The sequence below is a fragment of the Pristis pectinata genome, chromosome 3 (assembly GCF_009764475.1).
Source record: "Pristis pectinata isolate sPriPec2 chromosome 3, sPriPec2.1.pri, whole genome shotgun sequence".
In the NCBI taxonomy this organism is placed as follows: Eukaryota; Metazoa; Chordata; class Chondrichthyes; order Rhinopristiformes; family Pristidae; genus Pristis; species Pristis pectinata.
The window spans coordinates 91,236,388-91,263,571 of record NC_067407.1 but is presented as its reverse complement, the minus strand read 5'-3'; the positions used below and the strand labels follow the sequence as shown (position 1 = coordinate 91,263,571).

Here is a 27,184-nt window from a genome sequence, read left to right as displayed (position 1 = left end):
CATCATGTCCATTGCCAGTCAAGAAAGAGCCTAATCCCACCTTCCCGCACTAGATCTGTAGTCCTACAGGTGACATCTCTTCAGGTACACACCAAGTACTTTTTAAATATGGCAAGGGTTTTTTCCTCCATCATCCTTTCATATAGCGAGTTCCAAACCCACACCATCCTCTGGGTAAAAAGATTTTCCTGACCTCCCAACCTTTCCACTGATTACTTTAAATCTATCCACCCTGATGCTGTTGAAAGGTCAATGACCTGAAACTTTAACTCTGTTTCTTTTTCCAAAGATGCTGCCTTACTTGTTGAGCATTTCCAGCATTTTCTGTTTTATTGCAATTTCCAGCATCTGCAGTTTTTTTGCATTTTGTTCCTAATTTATCCAATTAATATGTAAATGGCCCTATTAGAGTGGGGGCAACACTCAACTTCCTCTTGGGGGAATTGAGGCTGGGCAAATGGCTGAAGTGTCAATGAGGGAGCACTTTGGGACCAATGACCATAATTCTAATAGTTTTAGAATAGGTATGGAAAAAGAAAGGACTGATCCACAAGTTAAAGTCCTAAATTGGGGCAAGGCTAATATTGATGGCATTTGATAGAAACTTGCAAAGATTAATTGGGGGGGGGGGGGGGGGGTAGGGTGCCGTTAGCAGTTAAAGGGATGTCTGGCAAAGTGGGAGGCTTTCAAAAGTGAGATGGAGAGAGTGCAGGGTCAACATGTTCTTATTAGAGGGAAGGGAAAGGTGGGCCTGTTAGGGAACCCTGGCTGACAAGGGATATTGAGGCTCCAGTCAGGAAAAGGAAGGAAGCATGTGTCAGGTATAGGCAGCTGGGATCAAGCAGTGGTGGGAAAGATAGTGGAAGGGATTCTGAGACAGTATATATTTGCATTTGAAGACAAGGATTGATCAGGGATAGTTAGCATTGGCTTTGTGCGTGTGAAATCGTGGCTCACAAATTTGACTAAGTTTTTTTGAAGAGGTGATCAAGAGGATTGACAAAGGCAGGGCGGTAGACATTGTCTACATGGACTTCAGCTAGGCTTTTGACAAGGTCCTGCATGGTAGGTGGTCTGGAAGGTTAGGCCACATGGGGTCCAGGGTGAGTTGGCCAATTCGGTACAAAATTGGTTTGGTGGAAGGAATCAGAGGGTGGTAGGGGAGCATTGTTTTTCAGATTGGAGGCCTGTGACCAGTGGTGTGCCACAGGGATCTGTCCTCTGTTGTTTGTCATATATATTAACTACTTGGATGAGAATATAGGTGGCATGATTAGTAAGTTTGCAGTTGACACCAAAATTGGTGGTATGATGGCCAGTGAAGAAAGTTATCTAAGATTACAACAGGATCTAGATCAACTGGGAAAGCAGACAAAGGAATGGCAGATGGAATTTAATGCAGACAAGTATGAAGGGTTGCATTTTGGGAAGTTAAACCAGGATAGGACATACACAGTGGATGGCAGGGCCCTGAGGAGTGTTGTAGAATAGAGTGATCTAAGGGTACAAGTACATTGTTCCCTGAAAATAGTGTCACAAGTAGACAAAGTGTGAAGAAGGCATATAACATGCTTGCCTTCATTGGATGGAACATTGAATACAAGAATTGGGACTTTATGTTACATTGTACAAGATGTTGGTAAGACCACACCTGAACTATTGGGTGTAGTTCTGGTCATCATACTATAGGAAGGATGTGATTAAGCTTAGAGAGGGATTAGAGAAAAGATTAACAAGGCTGTAGTCAGGACTGGAGAACATGAGTTATAATGAGAGACTGGGTAGGCTCAGATTGTTTTGCCTGGAGTGAAAGAGGCTGAGAGGTGACCTAGTGGAGGTTTATAAAACCATGAGGTGCATAGGTAAGGTGGATGGTCACTTTTCTCCCTCCAGGGTAGGGGAGTCTAAAACTAAAGGGCATAGGTTTAAGGTGAGTGGGTTAAGATTTAAAGGGAACCTGAGAGGCAAGTTTTTCACACAGAGGGTGGTGGGTATATGCAACAAGCTGCCAGAGGAGGTGGTAGAGGCAGGTCCAATTATGACATTTCAAAGACATTTGGGGGATATCTTTTGTAAGGGTTTGATTTAATCTGGTGTAGTGTTCGATGTGATCAATATGTTTTGAATTTTCCACCAGGGGGCGTGCTGTTGCCAAACCTGCTCCTGCTCCTGCTCCTGCTCCTGCTGGCAAAACAGCTGAAAAGGCACCAGCTAAAGCTACAGCCCAGACTGCCGTCACTTGTAAGAAGCAAAGGGGTTTTCCAAAGAAATGCCTTACATTTATAACTGAGCCTTTGGAATAATATAATGATATAATGACTATGTTTTACTTTATGGAGACACAAGAGAATGCAGATGCTGGAATTGTGGACATTTTGGTCCTATTGCAGGGTTTTAACCCAACACATCGACAATTCCTTCCACCACCACCCCCCCCCCCTCCCCCACAGCTGCTGCTCAACCTGCTGAGTTCCTCCGGCAGATTGGTTAGTGTTTTACTTTATTACTTTTTGACAGAGTTTAAAGAACTTGGCCATGTTCTAATCAGGCTAATAAATTTAATAATTACAGTGCTATTTGCACTTGTGATCAGTAAATGGCAATTGCGTGTCGTTTTCAAATTGCCACCCAGTGGGAGTAAAAATTTTCGGTTTGATCTGCATTGGATTTGAACACTGTGAAGTTAGGATCATTAAGGTCTAATCACAGAATGATAAGCACAGGAGGTTGTTTGGCCCAATGTAACTGTGCAGATTCTTTCGAAGAGCTCTTCAATTAATTCCATTCCCTCCGCTCTTTTCTCATAGTCTTGCAAAAGTTTTAAATTTTCAAATGCATCTACAACTACACACGAGTTTGCTTCCACTGTTATGCACTCTACATAAAATTCCTTTCTCTCATGTCACCTTAAACCTGTGCCCGTGGTTCAAGTGAAGTTTATTGTCATGTCCACAAGTACAGTGAGGTACAGGTACGGTGAAAAACTTGTCTGCAGCAGCATCACAGGCAAGCAGGTCCAGACAACACACAAAACATAAAATATACATACATTATATAAGACAGTAAAGAGAAAAAAAGACTGGGCAAAACAAGACATTTATGCAAAAAAAATTGCTCTTACACTTTTATGGGCCTAAGAGACAAGTCCTTAATAGTGCAAAAGGTGGTCCCTAGTGTTCCGTTGCTGAGGTAGGATTAGGGTTGTGCAGGTTAGTTCAAAAAACCTGATGGTTGTAGGAAAGTAGCTGATCCTGAATCTGGTGGTGTGGGACTTCAGGCTTCTGTATCTCCTGCCTGACAGTAGCAGTGAGAAGAGGACATGACCCAGATGGTGGGGATCCTTGATGATACATGCTGCCCTCCTGTAGGTGCTGTAAATGGTGGGGAGGGGTGTGTCCGTGATGCACCAAGCTGTGTCCGGTACTCTCTGCAGCCTCTTGTGTTCCTGTGCATTGGAATTGCTGTCCTAGGCTATGATGCCACCAGTCAGGATACTTTCAATGGTACATTGGTGGAAGTTAGTTAGAGTATTTGGTGACATGCCAAATCTCCTTAAGCTTCTAAGAAAGTAGTGGCACTGGTGTGCCTTCCTCATGATTGCATCTATGCTCTGGGTCCAGGACAGGTCATCCGAAAAGTTAACGCCCAGGAACTTGAAGCTGCTGACTCTCTCCACCTCTGACCCACCAATGAGAACTGGCACTGCCACTGGAAACAATTCCTTCATAATTACTGTATCAAAGCAATTCATGGTTTTTAATGGCTCTATCAAATCTCCTCTTAACCTTCTCTGTTTAAAGAGGACAGCACCAGCTTGTCTAGTCTCTCCATATACTAATGCCCTTTATTTCCTCTTTTGAAACAGGTTCTACACACCTCCCAAAAAATTAATGGCACATAGAAAAAGGTGCAGGGACACTCTTCAGAGAATCAGTTTATTTTTTATATTTCGGCCTATTGCTTAATCCACCTTGGAGAATTTAGAGAACTCGTAATTGGGACTCAGCACCCATAGTCACATTTTAGTGATGTAGTGCTCGAAAACTCAGCTTGTCAACAGCAATAATGAAAAAGTGCTTTGGTCAAATTTCATGAAGTAAAAGAGAGCTTAATTTTGCTGTGGAAAATCTCATTGATTCATTGTTGATAGACCTTCCTGCCTATCTTCTTTCTCAAATTTCATTAATATTCAGTTGAACTGTGATCTTTTACTTGGTTTTGTTTACATTTCTATGTATATTGATATATTGGAAATATAGAAGAAAATTATTCAAATTGCATTTATCAATTTTCAAAAATATTGACAATTTTTCAAATTATATCATGAAACATGACTCCTCCATGATTTTGCATTTTGCTCATCTTGAAATTAAAAGTGACTATGCAGACTCATAATGGCATGTACATGGACGGCATTTCTGCAACCTATTGTTCATAATATATGAATCCGAACTTACCAAGAGAGGATTGAAAGTTGAGTGAGAGTAAATAATCTGTTCAATTCTGCCTTTTCATTCAGAACTATAACTGTGAATATAGGCTACAAACTGCATGTCAGTTAGTATAATTATTGGTGGTAATCTGAATACAATGCATTTATACTACAATAATTGTACTGGTGTATTATGAGTTATTTTTATTCCTAAAGCAGAATTCTAAATGAAAAGGAGATTCAATTACTTGTTACATTTGAGCAAACCATAAATATTGCCACTACAATTTCCTCTCTGCTAGCTCCCACTACTCCTTTCAGGTCTTCACTTCCCTTCTCAATTACAGTCCATCAAATGCTCCATTGTTAGGAGGTGCAATCTATGTCATTATATATTTGCCTAAATTTTTATCTGACTTGTTAAAGTAGAGTGGATGTTTAATAGGTAAATAGTAAATATGAAATTACTTCCTTATCAGTTAATTGTTTATTTACAGCCTGGATATAAAGATATTAAAGCAAAAGACATGTCCTTTATGTTCCATAATGTTTGACTAAAATAATCAAACAAGTAACATAATTCTCTTTCTTTTACTACTTCTAGCCAGTAATGCAGCTCAGACTGCTAAAACACCACAGATTTCCCCAGGCATAAACCGTGTTTCCTTCGCAAGTCGCTTAGGACTGGCTCGCGCTTTAACACGCATCGATGAAAAATCTGCTGATGCTCAAAATTATTACAATGACGTAATTCAAATGGCACCAGAGGTATTACAAGCTAATCCTTCCAATGTTTTCAATAATCCAATCTCCAGATGTCCAATAATCATGTAGTACAACATATTTCAAGGTATCTTCACTAATTCCAAATTAGATGGGATGCCATACCCATAGGGAGCACAGTGACCCACGTTCCAATTGCGTCTACCTTGTGAGTTTAGATTCAATCAATATGTCCATTTCTCTGGACAAGGTGACAGAAATGGCTGGTTGGTTGGAAGTGGTGGATCACAAATGCTATTATTGATGTCATATGGGCTCAAGCACGAGAGAAATGCCATCAATGCTTGAAACATTCTTACAAATCAACTGGCAGAATAGGGAAGGCAATGTCAGCATCTTCTCCCAGGCCAACACTCCCAACATCAAAGCCTCGGTCACACATAACCAGTTCCAGTAAGTAGCCAGGTTTTCCCAAACCAGATTCCCAAAACAAGCAGTCAACTCCAAGCTCTGTCATTGGAAAGATTTCCAAAAGGACACTGAAAATTCTTCAAGGATGTACTGAAAGTCTCATTAAAAAAATAGCTAATTCTTTGCCAACACATGGAATCCCTGGTCCATTGCAGCTCAAAATGGAGAAGCATCCGACAAAGGCACTAAGCTCTTCTATAGCAGGAGCAGGAAGAGGCCATACAAAATAGTGGAAGGAGCATAAAATATCCCAAGCTAGCTACCCATCTACACCCATCATCCATCTCCTCCTCACCTACAGCAGAGTTAGTGAGTCCTACTGAGAAGAAGCACGAGTGGTTCATTTAATAATATTCTTGCTTCTAAGTTAAAAAGTTGGATGCAAAAATCAAAGTTGATGCTCCACTGCAGTGCTGAGGCAGTGCCATGCTCTGGATGTGGCATTTTCTAAGTGAGATCCTAAGACTTTCCCGCCTATCAGTTTTCTGAGGTGAATATAAATGATCCATGGTAACGTTTTGAAGAAAAGTATTGTCGTTATCCTCAATATCCTAGGCCAATAGTTATCCTAACCCAACGTCACTAAAGCAGGCTACATAATCATTATCATCGCTACTGATTTCCTACATCACAACTGTGATTGCAATTCAAACATACTCCATTGGCTCTAAATTGTTTTAGAGTGACCTGAAGGGGATATTAAAGGTGACAAATAATGGCGAGCATTCCTCACTTCCTTTTCTAGTCTCTCTTTCTTCTTTCTGTCTTCCTTCTTCTTCCCTGTAGTACAACTCCAAACTAATATTCAGCTCAACCATTTTACTAAGATCCTTTGCTAGAGAAGGATCATTGGAAGCCATACACATTGATACAGTGAGACACAGTACAAGAAATCACCAGCTATTTTAAGTCCCAGGACATGTTATCACAACCATACTAAAAAGAGTAGGAAACTTGTTGGAGCCATTGTACGAGAACAAAAAACTGCAGATGGGGGAGTGGGGTAGGATGAGGTATTGGGAAGGCCAAAGCATGAGAGGTCCAAGATTTTCTGCTTGTATACCTTTCAGCTCTTAAAAAAGGAATTTTAAAATTCTGCATTCCTTCCACGGATATGTCCTTGGCAAGGCTGGCACCAGGTGACATGCAATAGGCATCAAAGTCTGAATTACATTTTTAGACTTCAACTTATGGACTTCAATGGGGGTCTTTGACTACTTCTGGCAAGAGTCTTGATGCCTCCCAAAACCTAATAGTTATAACATCTGTTGACACAGCACAGTACCCACCTGGAAGGGACATCATTTTTGTCAGGCACACAAGCAGGTAAGGTTTCAGATAAGCTCTTACAAACAATGAGAAAGATCTGGGATGTGTGCTGATACATAAGCAGCGACTAAAAGAAGCATACCATCACCAGACTTAAGACCATGATGTGTTTTCTCTGTCTTTTTAAAGCTCAAAAGTCAATTGACATCAATTTGAACTTTCTGCTAACCTAGAGAGATTCTGAACCTGCCTTAGCTAATGATTTCAAGTTTATTACCTGACAAGGTTGATTTCACTTGTATACGTGATAAAATTTACAAAGATGGTATGTATAAGCATGTAAAAGCAATTTAAACTCATGACTAAAATTACTTGTGATTTTCAGGTGCATGATGCCTACACTGAGTTAGCAGACCTTCTCCTGAGAACAGATCCTTTGAGAGCTGTGGACATTTACTCCAAATTTCCTGTGAAACCCCTCAATGAACAAACCTATGATGATGCTTTCATTACAGGAGAAATAGTTCGTCTTTTAATGAAATACGAAAAGTATGATGACTCGCGTTTGGGTCCAAATCTGATTGCATATGGGAAAGTAATGGGAATAGGTGTGTATATGAATTCTTTCTCTCATATAAAATTATTAATCTTGTCATGTGCAGAAAAGCAATTGACATTAAGTAGAAATTTAGGAGAATGTGGATTTTATCTTTAAAATGTTGTATTTACTACAACACCTGTTACTCTCCAAACAATTCAGTCTACTACTTGCAGTTAAATGAGCAACTTGTCAATATGTTCGTTTCCTCAGACCCAGTCATAATGCGTTGAAAATTCATGAGCTTTGAGAAGCATGTAAAAGATAAAATATCCTATCCAACAGTCTAAATCTGCTTTTTATTTATAAGATATCTTTAATAGTCACATGCACATCGAAACACACAGTGAAATGCAAGTTTTGCATAGAGTGTTCTGGGGGCAGCCTACAAGTGTCACCACACTTCTGGCACCAAACCCGTACGGAATGTGGGAGGAAACCAGAGCACCCGGAAGAAACCCACACAGACACCGGGAGAAGATGCAAACTCCCTACAGACAGCGGCGGGAATTAGACCCGGGTCTCTGGCGCTGTAATGGTGTTACGGTAACCGCTACACTACCGTGCCTGCCCATAATCATGTGGATACAATTGAAACAAGAATGAGCTTGTTTAATGGTGTTGTATTCTTCTGCACTGTGACATGATCCTGTACTTTATAAAGATATATAAATGTCTCTCAGTCTCTCCTTATTGGGAGCTTGTAGCCACAGACAGTCAGGGAGCAGAAACTTTGTGCACAACTTTCTCCAGTGTTTGGTAATATGGACCACTCCAGTGATATGTCAACTGCTGGTCTGTAATTTCACATCATTCAAAATGACATAAACAAGAATTTTACAAAAGGTCTACAAGAACAGAAAATGCTGAAAATACCAGTAGATCAGGCAGTGGCTATGGATATAGGCTGAAGACCCTTTGCCAGAGCTAAGTTGCCTCTAAATCACAATGCACAAGATACCCCAGTTCAATTAACTTAAGTAATAGTTCAGTAGAATATATTCATCTTTAAAGCAGACACACAATGAAATTAAAAATTAGTAAAGATCATTAATACAAGAGAATCTTCAATAGTGAACATAATAGAGAAATGCTTGAAGTAATTAAAATTTAACATTTATCCATGTTTAAAATGTTACATTTAATAGAAAATAGAAAGAAAACAGAATATTCTACATTTTATCCCGTATAACCTTTTCAGTACTGTTCATGTAATAATTGCATTGCTTTGCAGCTTCCATAGATGGTTACATTAACACTCTTGACCAGAAAATGAAGACTCAACTTCTAATGAAGGTCTATGCAGGAATCCATGATAAACCTATTCAAGATCCAGAACTTCAAGCATTTTTCACATTCAAGCACTGGATATAGAATTCTTGCTATTAGTAATAAAGTGACATGTTAGCAGAGAAAGAATATGCATCCTGCTGAAGACAAACATGTTGTTAAAAGTTTTGAAAATTGTGTTCAACTTTGTACAAGTCCAACAAGCACCAATTTAAATGTTTTGCTTCAGTTTATACAAAATATTCCATACATTCAAAAATAATTCTGTAATTCCTATCACCATTAGTATTTCTGAAGTGATTTTTTTTCCTAAGTAACAAAAGCTGATTAATGAATGGTTAGACTATTCACCATTAGTATTTCTGAAGTGATTTTTTTCCTAAGTAACAAAAGCTGATTAATGAATGGTTAGACTATTTCCACAAAATATCCTCCAAGATTGTCATTTGAATACATTGGTTACTTATTTGACTGAATAATTTATTTCCTAGAAACTAGCATTCATAGAGAAATACTCAGTTAAATATGACTAATTACATCTCCTATTATGAATGCAACAATCTGTTTCTCCTCACACACTTTTAACAGCACTACCTGGTGAGGACTAGGGATATAGGATATTGGTAATCTTGTAGTATGTTCCACTGAAGAATTCTCAAGCCATTTGCCCCAAAATTGGTAGCTCCCATCAGGTAATGCTTTTTCATCTTATGTTATGCCACCTAGCTACAGTACCTCTTAAAATTAATTGACAATGAATCATTTGTACTTTATTTCTATAAACAACTAATTCATGATGTTTAATCTGCTATGGGCTTGAATTAAATGGTTAAAATATCAAACATATTGTTTTAAGTTCTGTCTTCACTATTTTATTGATACATACAGCTATGAAATACTTGTACAAAAGTCTTGAACCTCAAAGACATGTCATCAATGAAATAAAAGCTGGGCATGTCCCAATAGGCCAGACTATACACAACTTCACCCAAACTTCATGACTTTAGCAACACATATCACCAAAAGAGCTTAACTGCCCATTTAATGTCTACATTACAGAAATTCCCTTTGTCCCACCCATTCACCTTGCCCACCTTCTCCCCGACCATCATGAACTTGCTTTCTCCCATTCTCAGTTCTGATGAAGAGTCTTTGATCTGAAATGTTAACTGTTTCTCTTTCCACAGATGTTGCCCTACCTGCTGAGTGTTTCCAGCATTTTCTATTTTTATTTCAGATTTTAAGCATCTATAGTTTTTGTTTTGATCCTTGTGTCATCACTGACTTGGGTAACTTACAGTGCAATGTCCATCATTTGGTGAGCAAGAGATATTTATCAGCAATCAAATGCTAACACTGCCTTTCAGTACAGCTATCCACATAGAGCCTACTCTAGAGCCATGTGAAGGAGCAAGCTTGCAGATCAGTTACTTATTATAAACTTGCTGCATCATTTCAATGATCATCTGGTTGGTCTATCTTCACTCTGTACTACCTTCCTTATGGCTAGTTGGAAAGCAGAGAGACTCTTTGTTGCCTGAATGGATGATTCTTATTGCAAATCTTGCTTCCCCTCCTCCACTTTTTTTTAAATTATGCTGCTCAAAAGAAAATGATTTTCCTTTATTTTTGTTCACATTAAAGTCTTGATTGATCTTTATAGAATTTCCCGGTCAAACTTACAGGGCTGGAAACCCTACAATGGAGGAAAAAAGGCAATACATTGTGCATGATGTGTAATAAAAATTTTGTTATATTCTGCACCATCCTTAAAATTTGGTATTAAAACAGTAAATGCTGGAAATACTCAGTAGGAGGGGCAACATCTGTGTTGAGAGAAAGAGTTAATATTTCAGAGTTGGTGTGTTTTTAGAAGTGGAAAGTATTAAATATTTAACAGATTTTAAATAAAGATTGAGATGCCATAGTTAAGATGGTCAAAGCACCAACTAATAATCTTGAGATTTCTAGGTTAAAATTCCATTACAAAAATTACAAAAGTGACTGGCATGGGTGAAATTTCACTCTGATGCCATACTCTAAAGTAGTAGTTACTTGCATGAAAATTTACAGAGATTACAATGGACAAGTCAGAATGTGTCCAGTCCCCAGCAACTGCTACATCCAGTAATATGTTTTGCAGTCAGAAAGGAATGTTTTAAACTAGCTTCAATTGGGAATGTCTCTGAAGTATACCTGTCCCAAAATCTAACAGAATTTCTTCTCCTTCCTCAAAGATCTCTTTGGTGTCTCCATGTCTGGATGACAAAATAGACCAAGGAATTACAGCCAACTTCCACATATCAAACATCACTGAAATAAAAGAACTGTTCATTTATTTCATTTACTACTGTTAGCCTATTCCACATCAAGGTCTACATAGAATAATGGTGACTATACTTTAGAAGTAATTTATGTCTTCTGCAATACTTTAAGGACAGCCTAAATGTGAAAGTCATAATACTATTCAAATACTCAGCTGACCAAGAAATGCAGATATCAAATGAAGTATTACTTCACCAAAATCCAACAGACATTATAATATATTTTTACAATTCAAGTGGTTTATTTATGCAGTGTGACAGATTATTGAAAACATTTTTCAAACTGTACAAAATATGATCAAATTACAGGCAAATAAAAAAAACTTTAAATCAAAATTAGGAAAATAACAGTAAGATATATTTTTCTGATTTGCATTATTTACAATTGTAGACAAAATAAATTTTTAAATCATCATCCCAAATGAGAGATGATAATATCCTATCAGAATTTATTTCCCCTAGTGAAAACTTGGATTTAGATCTATCCAAACCTTCACCAATAACAATGAAGAAACAACAGGAAACTGGTTTTATATTATGTACAAAAGGCATATTATCAAATATTCAGCAAAATTAAAAATCAATCTCATTACTAATAAGATCTTTAAATTAATGAAGCTTATCAGTTTTCTAACCAGGGAAAGGGAGGATGAGAGTGGAGTTTTGTTTCATTGTGCTTGGGAGAAGGAAGTCTCACATTTGTGCAGGCGCTTTTATATATGGGAGCTTTCACTATTGCATATTCTGGTGGAATTTTAATACAATCTCCAAAGATAAATGATCCTGCAGTGTGACATTGTTTCATTGTACATATAATGTTCCAAACCTTCAAAGACTTTCTTTAAATGGAAATTTAATAATTGAGAATATTCACTCTTGCACCATGTTTCTGGACTTTTCAAAAAAGATATTAACTTAAAAAAGAACCATACATTCTAAAATATTATTTTCCTATAATATAAGTCAAATATATTTAAAACTCAAAACGCATTCTACAGAAGGTCAAATGATGAATTACCGACTAGAATTTAAGCTTCCAGTTAAACACCCACTTTATTTGAGCAATCCTCATTCACACCACTAGATGGGGTGTCATCAGAAGAAAACAGTCCCTTGCTATAACACATGGATGATTCACCTCAGCACAGATCCCCATCAAAAGGTGGCAGGAAATTAGCTCAATTATCTTGCAAAGGAAATTGACAAAGTAAATAAATAAAACTGCCTATTTTCTGTCTTTCAAAAAAAAGTTAACTATTATTCTCTATACATTCCTCCTTTATTTTCACAAAGGACACATTTCACTGTTGCATGGAGGGTAATTTGTGTAATATCTTGGTATAATCTTAAATTTGGTTAAGTTTAGTTGCAATTAAAACTCTCACGGTTTGGTCAAATGCAGTGCACACACATAGGCCCTGTTTGTCTGGACTCCAATCAAGGCTTGATATGGGTTGGGTGGAGATGGTGACATTTTGAAGTAATGTGACTGTGCCAGCAACTCCCATATCTACGTTCTCAGAGTCCTTCTTTGAGCGTTGGGCCGGGTATTCACTGGAAAACACACAAGGCAAGAAACACATGGGTTTAGGAGGGTCAATACTCCAGATAATACCTTTCAGCTTGTGCCCACACACAAAGGAAATAAGTTAACTTCAGCCCCTGTTATCTCTATACAAATCTTAATTACCATGGAGTTTTCTGTAGCTGACAGCAAACGCCAATGCAGCTTTTAGCTTAGCTACAAAAGCCAGAACCAACATCTATCAATCACTGATTTTATATTCCTCCTGCTTCCCCATTTGTTTGCTTGGAAACAAAAGAATATCACAAAATAGAAAGCTTACAGAAATTCAGCTATATAAAATAAGACTGAGCTGCATTCCAAGACAACAGATCTCAAGAGGTGAGGAGTTTGCTCTTGTGATTTAGACCATTGTTCTTAACTTTTAAATAAAATGGCTAACATACTCTGGTTCCCTCCCCAACCCATCCAAGATGGGGGAACAGAAGATGATGGTAGCAGATAAGGACCACTTGATGCCTTGAATCTATTTTGCCATTCAATGAGATCTGAGCTGATGTGACCAACTGCACATACTTGCCTCCATCCTTCCACAAGGCAGGTGGGGCAGATTGGAACCAAACTTCAGGGCTCCTTCTTTAAACATGCAGCAAACACACAACTTCCAGAGCATCAAAACCACTACTTGAAGTACAGGGAAGAAGTTTAAATGCTTCCAATGACATTATAACTGCTTGACACTCCCCCTAGCCCCTCACTACATCTTGTGATTTTCCTTGGATTCTGACATTCAGAGGTTCAATGAAGATACTAAAGATTGGTGGACATCCTAGTTCTAAACACTGGTGATCTGAAAGGATATTGCTAACATTATTTCCAGAAACAGGTTTCAAAACTTAATCATTGCCAGTCGTAATCTCCAATTCTGCTATTCTGGTTCTGAAAACTGAACAGTAAAATATTATTTCATAGGATTTAGTCCCAGCCTAACCAAAAGTAGCCCAGCCAGATTACCTGAACCTAGAAGATTTGCTGACCTTTGGTATGTTTGAAGTCAGGAATATTTCAAAATGGGCTCTCCTACTGGGTGAAGGAGAGCAGGTGGTGAGGTTAATAACTACAAATATGTATATATATATATATATATATATATATATATATTTCTGGAAACTTATTTTTATTCTCTTTCATTCATTTAGCTTTCCTATAACATGAACCAAACATTGAAGAAAGTAGTTAACCTCCTCCTTGGCTTCTGTCAAGAGCGTAGCCGGGTAAAACTGGCCTCAGGTTTAAGCTAAAAATAATTTAGCTCTGATATAGTACGACCCAATCATTAATCTTTTGGAGCAACCATAAAGCAGGGATTTCACATAGATTTTAGGCAGCCTACCATGTTTACAAATGAAAGGAGGTTACTCACTATTTCCAAAGATGCAGATTGCCAGCTCCTCCTGCTGTCATGAAGACATCTCTATTCTGTGGCAAGTGACGGACCTGCCAGATGGTGGATTTATATGCCTTGGGAAAAGCAGCAGACACACAAACACAGTGTTTATAAAAACATGAGAGAAAGAGAGCAACACCACCTGTCCCACTTAATAACTAACAACTACAGAGCTGGGTGACATACTTTCTTGGAAATATCTACTTTCAAAATACCATATATGCAATAAAAATAAAAGATAGGTGGACAGTTTCTTTCATTCAAAGAACTTTTTGTGTCAAAGTACAATTAAGCCAAGGACGTAGTTTTGAAATGTTGGCACTGTTACCTTGCAAAAAACATTGGAACCAACTTGTGTACAACAAGTCCCCACAAATAGAACTCAAATTATGATTAGATAATCTGTTTTTACTGTGTTGGCTGAGGAATAAATATTGGCCCTGCCCTTCTTCAAAACTGCACCATGGGATCTCTCATGTCCACCTGAGCAAAGGGGCATTTTCAGTGGGGCAGGACTTGTGTAAACCCACTGAAATCTACCTGTGCTGGGTCCACTCAACTTTAATTCCTTGGCTATATCTGTAGCTTTTATTATTTTTCCATGTGACCTTTGAAAGTATCCAATTAGTTTTAGTCCCCCCACCCCCCTCACCTTTTCCTCAAACTTGCAAAGCCTCTCCTTTTTTGCAGCATATTTCCATCATCCCTTCACAACAATATAAGAAAATAGGAGCAGGAGGAGGCCACCAGAACCCTCAAGCCTGCTCCACCATTCAATATCATCATGGCTGATCTATGCTGGCCTCAACCCTTCTGTGCTAGTTTAGGAAGTTGTGGGCATGCTATGCTGGCGCCGGAAACGTGGCAACACTTGCGGGCTGCCCACAGAACACTCTACGCAAAAAGATGCATTTCACTGTGTGTTTCAGTGTACATGCGACTAATAAAGATATCTTAGTTTCCCATAATCTTCAATTCCTCAGTCTTTCAAATACTTATCTGTCTCCAGCTTAAATAAAGCTAATGATCTGGCTTCTACCACCCTCGGGGATAAAGAATTCCACAGATTCACTACCCTCTGAGAGAAGAAATTTCTACATACTTCAGTTTTAAATGACTGTCCCCTTGTTTGAGATTCTCCCACTGTTGACATCTACCCTGTCAAGCCCCCTTAGGATCCTGTATGTTTGAATAAGATCATCCCTCATTATTCCAAGCTTCAAGGAATACAGACTCAAACTGTCTAGAATCTCTTGACAGAGCAACCTTCTCATCCCAGGAATTAGCCTGGTGAATCTCCCTCGCACTGCCTCCAATGCTTCTATATCCTCAATTCCTGCAAGCTTTGACCCATCTTTCCAAATGGGCCAATTTAATTTGTTTTCAAGTAGTGCAGTTAAAAATAATACAATCCCCAATCCCTTTCTGGAAAGTAATTAAAAATCCAAATATGGTACAATGCGTGGATCATTTGCTCATTATATGTATGCAGAATGATCACTGGTTAAAATATCATTTTCATTTTCCATGTTCAATTTAAGTCACACCCATAACCCAAATTTTTCTTCGGAACTTACACGATAGAGAATTTTTTGTGCCTTCATTAACTGAAGTTTGCCTGACACCTGTTACTTGAGATTGCGTATTGTTGGGCAGTCATGAATTAACTGGATCATCGACATATGATCCTTTTGAATAGCAATATTAAGTGGACATCTGATATACCGTTCAGACAACAGTTTAAGTGACTGTGCCATAGGGCTGGTTTTACAAAATAATGCTTCTGGTCGAGAGTGGATTCCACTTTGGCTGCTGCCAGAAAGGCTACTTAAGCTGCTTGATAAGACACTTCCATGGCAACCTACACCCTGGGTTATTAAGGAGTCAAATTATAACCAAGATACAACCTGCCACATCAGTCCTTATAAAGCACAGAAAGAGCAAATTAAATACCTTTTCACTAACTGAAGCAAAACCCTTGGTTGGGTGTTGGGTCCGCATGTCAAACACGTGGAATTTCCCCTCTAGGGAAGTGGCCACCAGCTTATTCATAGTGATATCTTTTCTGTCAAATTCAACACAACAAACCTGCAAAAACAAGTAATTGTCCATACTGAAGTAAAAGTATATTCTAACATCACAAGAAGAGTTGCATTCTAGGCCCTAAAAATGTTTTGATTTTGCATATTCCCTATACTTTATGACACAGGAGGACAACTGGCCCATCAAGTCTATTCTGGCTCTCAGAGCTATCCCATCAATTCCATTCCCCAATCTTTTTCCCTGTAACCTATATTCTCTCACGTGCCCATCAAGTCCACTCTGTGTTTCCAACCATACACTAGGGGTAAGTGGCTAATTAATCGATCAAAGGCACATCTTTGAGAGGTAGGAAGGAACTGGTGCACTCAGGGGAAACCTAGGAGGCCACAAGGTTAATATGCAAACTCCACAGAGACAGCACCAGAGGTCAGGATTGAACATGATACACAGCAGCACTAACTACTGCAGTACTGTATACCGATTTAGTGATGGAAAAAATGTGCATTGAGAATTCATGGAAAAAGCAATAGAATTTTTCAAAAAACACTCAAGAATTTTTTTATAAATTAATTTAACACTAGCACAAAGATATGGCATAGGAATATCAGAAGCAAAGCAATTAAACCCAATTAAACTACTGTCTCAAGTATTGATTCCCAACAAATATCAAAGGGCCTTTGTGGGAAGGGTGTATGCCCGGACCATTAAGTGTCTTGCTGGTTGCCCTGCTTGGCTCTTCCAGCATTTTCTACATTTAGAAACAGGTGCTCTTAGCCAAGAGATCCAATTAGAGTTGCTTTGAAAACATGCAGTTTCTAGAGCATTGCTAAGAGAGAAGCTTTAATGACACTATTGACTTTGAGTACTCTGCTAAAACAGCTTACAAAGTCCATAAATCTGAAATGTCACCCTGGGCATCAAATGTCTTGCCAGTTGATTTTCTTAGGTTGTTGCAAGTGGCAGGAAGAGAAGCAGAAGTTTCTGTACTCCCCTGGAGTACTGTATGTAGTGAATAGAAGCCCTACCAAAAACTGAGCAATTAAGGTGGAGTTAGGGAAAGAAATGAGAGATGGAGATATTAAAAAGGGAAGAAAAAAAAAATAGGAGGGACAAAGTTTCACACAACAACATGGGCTGAAGGGCCTGTACCTGTGCTGTACTGTTTTAAAAGTTTATTTTTAAATAAACCATGAAAATACCTAACTGCACATGCCTATATTCAACAGTCTGATAGCATTTTGTATTAAGCATGTATACCGCTATGTAGCTATTATTTTCCACTCCACAAGGAGGGAGTTTTAGAGTTTACACTGATTTAAAATGACATCTGTTCTTTACCCCATTTCTGATGTTTTTTTCCCACCGGAGCGACATTGTTCTTAGGTCAAATAACTTGATATCTCCATTGTCATATCCGGCACACACACAACGCTCCTGTTGATTGTACGCATGACCTGTCCAAGGAGGCACAAAGGAGTTTGAGACTATTTAAAAAATAATCAACCCAACTTGTACACCTTCCCAATGAGGAATTGTATCATCAGAATTCAATCAAGGCTTGCAGTTCATCAAGTAAGAGAAAATTCTAACTACAGGGCAACAATACAAGCCTATTTTCTGGAAATATATCCTGGATGGGACATTGTACACCTGGTAAACAATATACTGAGAAGGCTCCATGCCTCAGGAAACCTGTCCTTGACAGCTGGGCAGATTCACTGGTGAGTTGTGGGTCCAGGCCAGACTGCTGTTTTGAAGCATACAAGTCCTCCGTCCACGTCTATGAAAGTCTGAATTTGGTGCGCCACCCATCTGCCAAGAACCTTATATATATGCACAATTTTGCCATTTGCAAAACCGGTGCCTGTGGTCTGAAGCACTCATCTGCCTTGTTACTGGCCATCTAAGATCAGCTTGCTGCCTGCCAGGAGATCAGAATGGGGAGAGTGGACAAGTGCTTGGTAGATGAGAAGACAGGGTACAGTTATGGGGTCGGAAGGACCATAGAGCGGGCAAAGACGACCAGGAGGTGGAGATAAGGGAAAGGAGTGCAAAGGAACATAGGGGATGAGGAGAACAGAGTGGTGGAGAGGATAAAAAAAAAATAGAATTTATCTGAATTCCTGAATCTACGTACCCGCTATCTAATACATATGTGCACTTGCCAGCGTAAAGCACCTGGTGACACCGGTGCTCTTCAAGTTTGAAGAACGTCATTGTATTTTTTTTTAAAAAAGGTGCCTGAAAGCTCTTTGATAGTGATGTCAGAACTGTGATAATCATATGCACATCTGTTTCTATTTATAGTGGTTTACATGCAGTTGCTTATTTATAAGCAGCTATGGCCTCACCTCACTGAACAACCTACGTGTTCTGCCTTGGCTCCTTTCGCCACCCAATAATCTGCATTGCTCCTGGATAGATTCAGTGAGGGGAGGCCATAGCTCAATCTTAATGCGGCTAATAAGAATAATGCAGATTATTTTTCTCACTGCTTCTACATCCAGATTCAAATGTTGGGGAGGACAAAGAGAAAGAAATGATCTTGGTACATTGACTCTCTGCAAAATTAATTTCTAGTGCTACTCTTTTAGCCATGTGATCCCAGACACTTCACTGTATGCATGGCCATCTGCTGCGTAATTCTTAATCCTTTTCACAGAATTGCAGAATGAAACGGGACAGGAGGAGAATATTTGATCCATCATGTCAGTGCCTTTTAACATCTGCAATATTACTGATTGCCATTTGTTTATTTATATGACTTTAAAATAAATACTTTAATGCAGAAGCATACTACTGATTAATGATAAACAGCTTAAAACAGGGAGAAAGCAGTAAATAACCTGAAAACAACTTTTTTGGAAAATAAGGTCAGAAAGATTGAGGTCACACTACTGAGCCAGAAGGATGGAAAAAAACACAGGAAAACAATGTTTTTCTTTAAAATACATGAGGCATTAAAACAAAAGCCATATTGAACAGGTTGGCTTAGATTATCTGATTGTAATGATAGTGAAACTATCAGTATTCATTGTCATTACACGATGAAACTAATAGCAGTTCTACGATTTCTGCTTTCATGTTATTTATTGTGAAAATCAAGCAGCTGTTTTCAGTTATTCCCTGTTCCTCCACAGAGTGTGCTGCTTTTCTAGCCTTCTGCAATGTGATCAGCAGAATCACAGAACTGATGAGAACTTCAGGTGTTCACCAATCGTTCTCAGTGTAACATATTGTTAAATATTGCACAAGTCTGAAGTAGGTTTTTTAATATACTTTGCCTAAATCACTGCTTAGCAAACTCTGATCTTAAAGAACCAAGTTCATTTATTCTCAATCTTCAGACAAATATATCAAAATGTGATGAATTTTAAAATAATAATAGAAATATATTTATTTAAACGTATATGATATTACAGCTATCAATTTCAAGAAGATAATTTAATGCTAATTTTGTGCTACCTTAAACATGTGCAACATTGGCTAAAAAGTTTACTTTATATTCTGCCTACGAACCTTGCTTAATATGATTGGCTGTTTAGCTTGCTTGATGACATCACAGTTGCTGGAAATCAGGGACTCCACTGAACAGAAACCCAACAGTGAATAGCACCCGGGGGGAAGCAAACAGCACCCAATGGTGGGGGGTGGGGGGAGTGGAGGGAAGGTCATCCCAAGAGAGAATACTGGACCTTTGGAGATAGCTTCCTTAGAGGTCAACAGTAAGCGTAATTACTTCATTGCTGGCTGCAACATTTATATGATTAACCTCCTTTTCTCCCTGAGTTGCGATGCATGAACTAGAAAAAAACTTGAAACTACAGTCTGAGAAAGTGCTTCATGTTCTTGTCTTCTACTTTGAGCAAGATGTTCACCCATTTACTTTAAATGGATTAAAATAAGAAGAGTGGTGACATAAACAAACCTCAGTACCTCAAGAAGTTTTCTGCTTTTTAAGTTTTTCATCTGGAAGAGGAAAACTGGCCAGAGCATTGGCTAATAATTGCCCAATAATGGAATTCAGAAGAAAAATATCCTGAAACATTTATGGAGATTTGTTGCCATATTAAACTGGGTTAAACCCTAGATTACAAAAGCTGTACTTCATTTACAAATAAACAGATGGATGTAACAAATGGCCTCTTCTCATAGAATCACAGAGTTATTCAGCACAGAAACCGGTCCTTCGGTCCAACTTGTCCATTCCAATCAAGGTGTCTTCCTGACCTATTCGTATTTGCCTGCATTTGGAAATATCCCTCAAAATCTTTCCTAACTGTTCAAACATCTTTTAAACATTGTAATTGTACCCGACTCTACAACAACTTCTGGCAGCACATTCCATATACCCACCATCCTCTGTGTGGAAAAACTTGCCCCTCAGATTCCCTTTAAATCTTTCTGCTCTCACTTTAACCCTTTGTCCTCTAGCTTTAGACTAACCTGCCCTGGGAAGAAGACTGCGAAATCCCTCAGCTTCCTTCACTCCAGGGAAAACTCTTTATCCATGGATCCTAAATTTCCCCAAGTCCAGCAAACACAACGCATGCAAACAACAGCTGCTTTTAAAAGTCACATTGTGAAACTCTGAAAATGAAGTCAATTTGATGGTCAATACATCTTAAAGGATTCAAATATTTTTATATTCATTCTTTAAGAAGGACATCCAACAATGTCAAAATTGGCTTTAAGAATTTTTTTTTACTAAATAAGGAGTGTTGCATACTCTTGGTTATTCAATCACTCTAAAAATCCTCTCAGTACACTAGTGAAAATATTGACTTAAATGGATGGCTTCAAAATAGAGAGTCATAAACAAAACATACCAAATGCCACAGTCCAACAATCCCGTTGGTTATCTCCATCTGCAGGCTGCATATTTGCTACGGGAGTGTCTTTTTGCCTGGGGTCCCAGACTTTCACCATTCCTTTCAAAAAACACAATAAATGTGATTTAATTTGTATCAGGTACTAATCACATACAAACAGGCAATATTATGTACAGCAAGCATTCAGCACACAATGCAGGCTTTAAGGTTGTCAGTAATTTCAAGCTAGCAAAATCTGAACAGTGCAATTTAACCCATCCCACACTGCAGCCTGCAAATATATTTGCTATCCTTACTCAAATGACAAACGTCCAAGCGCAAGATCAGACACTGATGATTGACAACAGGTTCAATCACCAGGAACATCATACTGAATTCTAACCAACACTGTGCCGATAAATATACACACACTTTCCAGAAGAGATTAAGGGGCAATTCAAAAAAGTGGAAACTTTATTATCAATAAGCCCTAGAATACAAGGGCCAGCTGTACCACATAATTACCACCGCAGCAACAGCACACTGATAAGCATGATACCTGGCATTGCCTTTGTCCATACTAATGTTCAACACTTAATGGATAAAAGCAGAGCATATACATCAAGTTGCTGATCTTATGTTCCAATTTATCATTTATCCAGCTTTGAGAAAAAGCACTAGGTTGGCCATAATATTTGCCTTGGACAAAACAGTAAATAAATATAGAGAAAAATAGCTTTCATGATTAGATTGTCAGAGCTAAGAACTTCACATGACCAACAGTCCACAAATTGGAGGGCCTTTTATTAAAAGTCAAGGGGAGATTTATTTTAACTTCTCAAAATCGTAGGAGCTTATATAATTAATGAGAAACTGTTTCAAGTGGCAGGAGGATCAGTAATCTGAAAACACGTATTTAAAATAACTTGCAACAAATCTAGGGGGAAAGGAGAGGATTTACTTTGCACAGCGAATAGCTGCAATCTGGAATGCAGTGCCTGAAATAACTCTCAAAAGGGAGTTAGAATAAAACTGGAAGAGAAAATCTTTCAGGTCAACAAAGAAAGATGTTTGTGTAGCTCTTTCAAAAGGCTGGCACAAGAAATGGAGTGAATGGCTCCCTTCCAGATGATATTTCTAGACACTCAAACACCAATGTAGGAAAGTTCCAGGAACTGACACCAAAGCAAACACATGCAATTCAATAGATTCAATCATTACAGCACTGCAACAGTCTGCAGAGAATGGATCAGGAAACACAAGGAATAATTTAAATGCAATTTACCATCTCTGCTTCCAGTAACCACTTCCGGAGCTCCTTCCCCAATTCCCAAGCCTCCTACTCCATCAATACTGTTTATGATCTCCTTGTGAGCTTTTACTGAGTAGACTGGCAATTCTGGAGCCTCTAGGTTCCTGAATAAATAAAATCAGAAAAGTGAGTGAAAATACAAAATTTTGAAAGAGCAGACTAGGTAAAGAACTAAAACAACTTTGCGGCATTAGTAACCTGGTGAAAAGGAGTCCATACAACTTGCACTGGGAAATCTGCTCACAGATCCAGTGCCTGGACAGACCTGGTGCAGGATCCACCAGCCCATTCATTCTAATAGAGATTTTACAGCTGAAAGGAAGGAAGGTCAAAATGAGAGAAGTTACGTTTTTGTTTAATTACTTGTTTGCCATCAGGGACATCCAGGAGCATTCCAAAATGCTTTGTGTGGCATTGCTGATTGTCATGGGTTTTCTCAGCAGATTCATTTACAGGGCTTGTTCTAGCCTGCTTACCTAACCCAATTACACAACAAGATCCTGACACCACGCTGAGTAGGTGGAGGATGTTCTCAAGTCTAGCCTTGCAGACCCAAACCACATAAAGGCAAGGAATGGGGAATCCATGCAGCAAGTGAGGGCCCAACTCAGCAAAATCAAGGCCACCATGTTCGTTTGGAAAAATTGAAGAATAGCGGAGCCAGACCATAACACATTCTACAGTTCAAAGGACTATCTGCCTCATAAATATTGAGGAACATTGAAGTACATTTAGCAATTTTGTATGACAAAGCGTCACAGACAGCAACAGCTACCATGGGCACTATTCTAGGAATTTGGAACATTTGAATGAACTTATCTTACAGAAAACAGTTGTGTGATCCCATGACTAAGTCAGTCTCAAAAACATCAAAAGAATATATAGCAGCAACTTATCAGAGTCTGCCTACAAGTTACCGGTTGCTTATTTTATTCCTAAAGTTGTATCACCAATTTAAAAATGGGTACTGAGGAACATAGGTATAGAGTAGGCCATTGGATACCTCAAGCCCATTCCAGTTTTCAATTACATCAGAGACAATATATACTTTATGCCCATTTCCTCACCATTAATCCATACACTGATAACCTTAACAAATAAAAATTTATTGACTTCACTCTCAGAAATTTCTATTGAGTCCTTTGGATAAAAATCCCAGCTTTCCACCACTCTTATTAATTGCCTTGCTAGAATAATCTGTCTCTAATTTTAAGGCTGTAGCTACATTCTGCATACCCGCTCCACCAAAGTAAATAGCTTGTCGGTATATAGTTTTCATAAACCTTAGCTTATCCAGTTCTGATGAAAAGTCATCGACCTAAGTTGTTACCTTCATTTCTCTCTCCACAGATGGTGCCTGACCTGCTGATTATTTCTTGCAATTTATTTTTCAAATTAGATTCATTTATTGAGATTTAATCAATATTAATTTGAACAAATTTAGTTTTAAAAAGACACAGTTAAGATCTATAATGAATTTATCCATGATGGTAATGGAAACATATAATTGAATTCCTCCTCCAACTAATACTGAGAAAATTCCACCCATTGAATGATGAACAATGCCAATCAAGTTTGATCAGGCAGTTTAGAATTCACATAAATACAGCTTTGGTGGCTTGGGAGATTGCCGCAACAGATTTCAAAGTGACATCTTACAATATTTCCTCAATAATCTTCAGAAATGCAGTAATTTCAATAGGAATATTTCACACCACTCTTCCAAAACTGGAACACATGCAAAAATAGCTTCTGTTGGCTTTGAATCCTTACCAAATATTCAAGTTTCCCTCAAAGTCCCCTGTAGACAGATACCGCTGCTGCAAAGAGGCAGCTCCAAAGGTGCCACATTTAACTGGTTTTGATTTTTCAATCTGAAATAAACATATATTTCTCAAATTATGAAAATTAGCATTAATTTCTCAATTACAGGATTCAAAAGTAGAGTTTCAAAAAGACCGAGATATTAGAGACAACTATTCAAGGAAGAACTCTGCATGCATTAGTAAAATCCATAACTTGGCATATCTTCAATTGATGAGTAACACGAGCAGAAGGTAATTTTTCTACCTTTGCTTCATCTGTAAAACCTAGCAAACAATCCCTGCATAGGAACAGTCAGATAATTCAAAGACATTTGGTACCACAATTTGTCAGAATCGTAGAGTAGCAGAGTCATAAGGCAAAGAAACATGCCTTTTGGCCCAAGTCTATGCCAACCATCAAGTACCATCCATACTAATCCCATTTGTGAGCACTTGGTCCTTAACCTTCTACACCACCCTCTCTGGCAGTACATTTGAAACTCCAACCATCCTCTGGGTAAAAAAAATCTTCCTTAGATCCCTTCTAACCCTCCTACCCCTACCCAAGCCTATACCCTCCAGTTATAGACACCTCTGCCAAAGGAAAACGTTTACTACTAACTATGACCCTCATGATTTTGTACCTATTTATTAGCTCCTCCCTCAGCCCCTCCACTCCAAGGAAAACAAAACCAGCCAATCAAGTCTCTCCTCATAACAGAGACACTCCAGTCCCAGGCAACATCCCTGTGAATATCCTCTGCACCCTCTCCTGAACAATCACGTCCTTTCTACACTGTGACAACCAAAACTGCAGACAGTATTATGGTATGGTGGTGGAGATCACAAAAAAAATATTTGCTACATTTCCGGGTTCATGAAAAAAGCATGTTTCATAAAAAGGGGAACTAGATACAAAGGTTCAACAAACCATTCAGCCCAATTAGTTAACACCTATATTCATATTCCATATAAGCCTCCTCCCATCCTACTTATCATCTTATCACCATAACCTTCTGTTCTCTTCTCCCTCCTGTTTCACTAGCCTTCCCTTAAATGCTATTCACTTCAACTATTTAGTAAATCCTTAATTTATGAACACTCAATTTATGATTTTTTTGCAATACCAGTGCTCAAGGGTACAGATCTTCAATTTACAAAGTTATATTTTTGCTACAATGAAAAGTGCATCACTTTCCATTCACAGACATGTACACTATACTGAAACAGCTATACTGCATTTCACCCAGCCCTTATGTTTGACAACATTTTACCAAGTAAACTTTTTCCAGGAGCCTTGGACAGAATCACCATTACATCCCTATCTGGAAGAGGCTGGAGACTGGGGAGATATTAATGAGTCCAGGCAGCGGTTGGACTTAGGGATCGTACTGGCTTTCCCACGTGGCTATGTTTGTGCTCAGGTATTACTGGAAAGGGAATTCATGGCATCCAGAAGTGGGGCATTCAGGGTGGGTATTAATTCATTCATTCAGGATGAAGGCACTGGTGTGAGCAACAGCATTTACTGCCCAACTCTGTCATATGGCAAAAGTACTATCTGAAAGTACTGGGGAAAGAACAAATGAAAACTGTTGGAGGAACTCAGTGGGTCAAGCAGCATCGGGGGGGGGGGGGGGGGTGGTGGGGTCATAGTTGACCATCCCTTTCCTTGCATAGATGCTGCTCGACTCACTGGTTTCCTCCAGCAGTTTGCCTTTTCCTTCAGATTCCAGTACCTGCAGTCTCTTGAACTGAAGGAATGAATATAGACTCATAGTTACACAGCACGGAAACAGGTCCTTCGGCCCAAAGGATCCATGCCGACCAAGATTTCCATCTAAGCTAGTCCCATTTGCCCACGTTTGGCCCCTATCCCTCTAAACCTTTCTTATCCACGCCTCTTTCCCAGGGCACCAATGCTCAATACAAGAGGGCATGGCTCTAAGGTAATGGGTGGGAAGTTCAAGGAAGATATTAGAGGGAGGTTTTTCAGCCAGAGAGTGGTTGGTACATGGAATGCACTGCCTGAGGTGGTGGTGGTGGTGGAGGCTGATACATTGGGCAAGTTCAAGAGATTGTTAGATAAGCCTAAAGAGGAATTTAAGATAGAGGGATATATGGGTGGAAGGGGTTAGATAGTCTGAGGAGTGGTTTGAAGGTCGGCACAACATGGTGGGCCGAAGGGCCTGTATTGTGCTGTACTGTTCTATGGTTCTATCCATGTACCCAAGTGTCTTTTAAATGTTGTTAATGTACCTGCCTCAACCACCATATTTCTCTATCATCTGCAGCTGAGGCCGAATTGTAATTCAAAACATTAGGTTTGTTTTGAAAGAAAGAACAGGTTACAATTTAAAGGTGCTCGTCGATGAGAACTGTAATTAACGAAGAGTGGCACCCGTCTCCATGGCAACGCCGGGCCCGGACCCGGGCCTGGCCGGCTGATCACCGACCTCTTTCACCAGCACCAGGTCCCCGTGAGACACTTCATAAATCTGCATCACGCCGGTGCCCCTGGCGAAGTTGCCCATGCACACGAACTTGGCGCTGCACGGGATCCATTTGCAGTCGAACAAGGTGTAGTTGAGCGACTTCTGGATGTGGGCGATGATCTGCGGCTTCTCCAGCGCCGAACTCATCGCGGCTGCTCCGTCGGCTCCAGGGCCCCGGTCGCGATTCTGCCACCGCGCAGGCGCGGAACTTCCACCGGCCGCCGCGCTTTCCGACCCCAATGACGTTCCGCAGTGCAGTCCGATCCCGCTCTTCGCCAGTGGCGGGGGGCAGGTTTGCAGCGGTGTCTGCGAAGTGGTCAGTGTTCCCAAGGCGCTTTACGGGAGGTTGGAGAATTATCAAAGGAGAAATCAAGGAGAGAGGACCAAGAGCTTGGTCAAAGGGGTGGGAGTTCAAGACCCAACAGCTGAAGTCGTGGTGGGACGTTGGAAATTATGAATATGCGAAAGACCTGAATTGGAGGAATTGCAGGCATCGCCAGGAGTTAAAAGAGTTCACAGAGACGGGTAAGTAAAGCTGTGGAGGAATTTGAAAACAATTATGAGATGTTGACTGGCGGGAACAGTGGAAGACTGAGTGAAAATCGAAAGAAAAACTGCAAATGCTGGAAATCTGAAATA

The 27,184-nt window shown here is 39.3% G+C and overlaps 2 protein-coding genes across 2 annotated transcripts in view; one reads left to right on the top strand and one right to left on the bottom strand.

The window, feature by feature from the left end:
- Positions 1–9,723, top strand: part of LOC127568410 (uncharacterized) — a 71,559-nt gene extending 61,836 nt beyond the window's left edge. The window contains exons 18-21 of the mRNA XM_052012105.1: positions 2,138–2,241; positions 5,037–5,200; positions 7,281–7,503; positions 8,728–9,723. Of these exons, the coding sequence (XP_051868065.1) occupies positions 2,138–2,241; positions 5,037–5,200; positions 7,281–7,503; positions 8,728–8,867 (631 nt within the window). The 3' untranslated portion in view covers positions 8,868–9,723. The remainder of the gene's footprint in view (positions 1–2,137; positions 2,242–5,036; positions 5,201–7,280; positions 7,504–8,727) is intronic.
- Positions 9,724–11,335: 1,612 nt separating this feature from the next.
- Positions 11,336–26,729, bottom strand: dnaaf10 (dynein axonemal assembly factor 10). The gene is made up of 8 exons (XM_052012010.1): positions 26,507–26,729; positions 24,019–24,119; positions 22,219–22,349; positions 20,952–21,053; positions 17,461–17,576; positions 16,033–16,167; positions 14,056–14,153; positions 11,336–12,661 (listed from the first exon to the last, which is right to left on the bottom strand). The coding sequence occupies exons 1-8, from the start codon at positions 26,690–26,692 to the stop codon at positions 12,454–12,456; spliced, it is 1,077 nt and encodes a 358-aa protein (XP_051867970.1). The 5' UTR covers positions 26,693–26,729; the 3' UTR covers positions 11,336–12,453.
- Positions 26,730–27,184: the final 455 nt, after the last annotated feature.

Bases quoted from the DNA above. Each gene is read 5' to 3' on its own strand.
- dnaaf10 (XM_052012010.1), bottom strand. From the start codon at position 26,692: ATGAGTTCGGCGCTGGAGAAGCCGCAGATCATCGCCCACATCCAGAAG. The intron at 22,350-24,018 runs GTAAGGATTCAA...TTATTTATTCAG, and splicing joins GAGGGAAACTTGAATATTTG to GAACCTAGAGGCTCCAGAAT. The intron at 12,662-14,055 runs GTGAGTAACCTC...TGTGTTTTCCAG, and splicing joins AATCTGCATCTTTGGAAATA to TGAATACCCGGCCCAACGCT.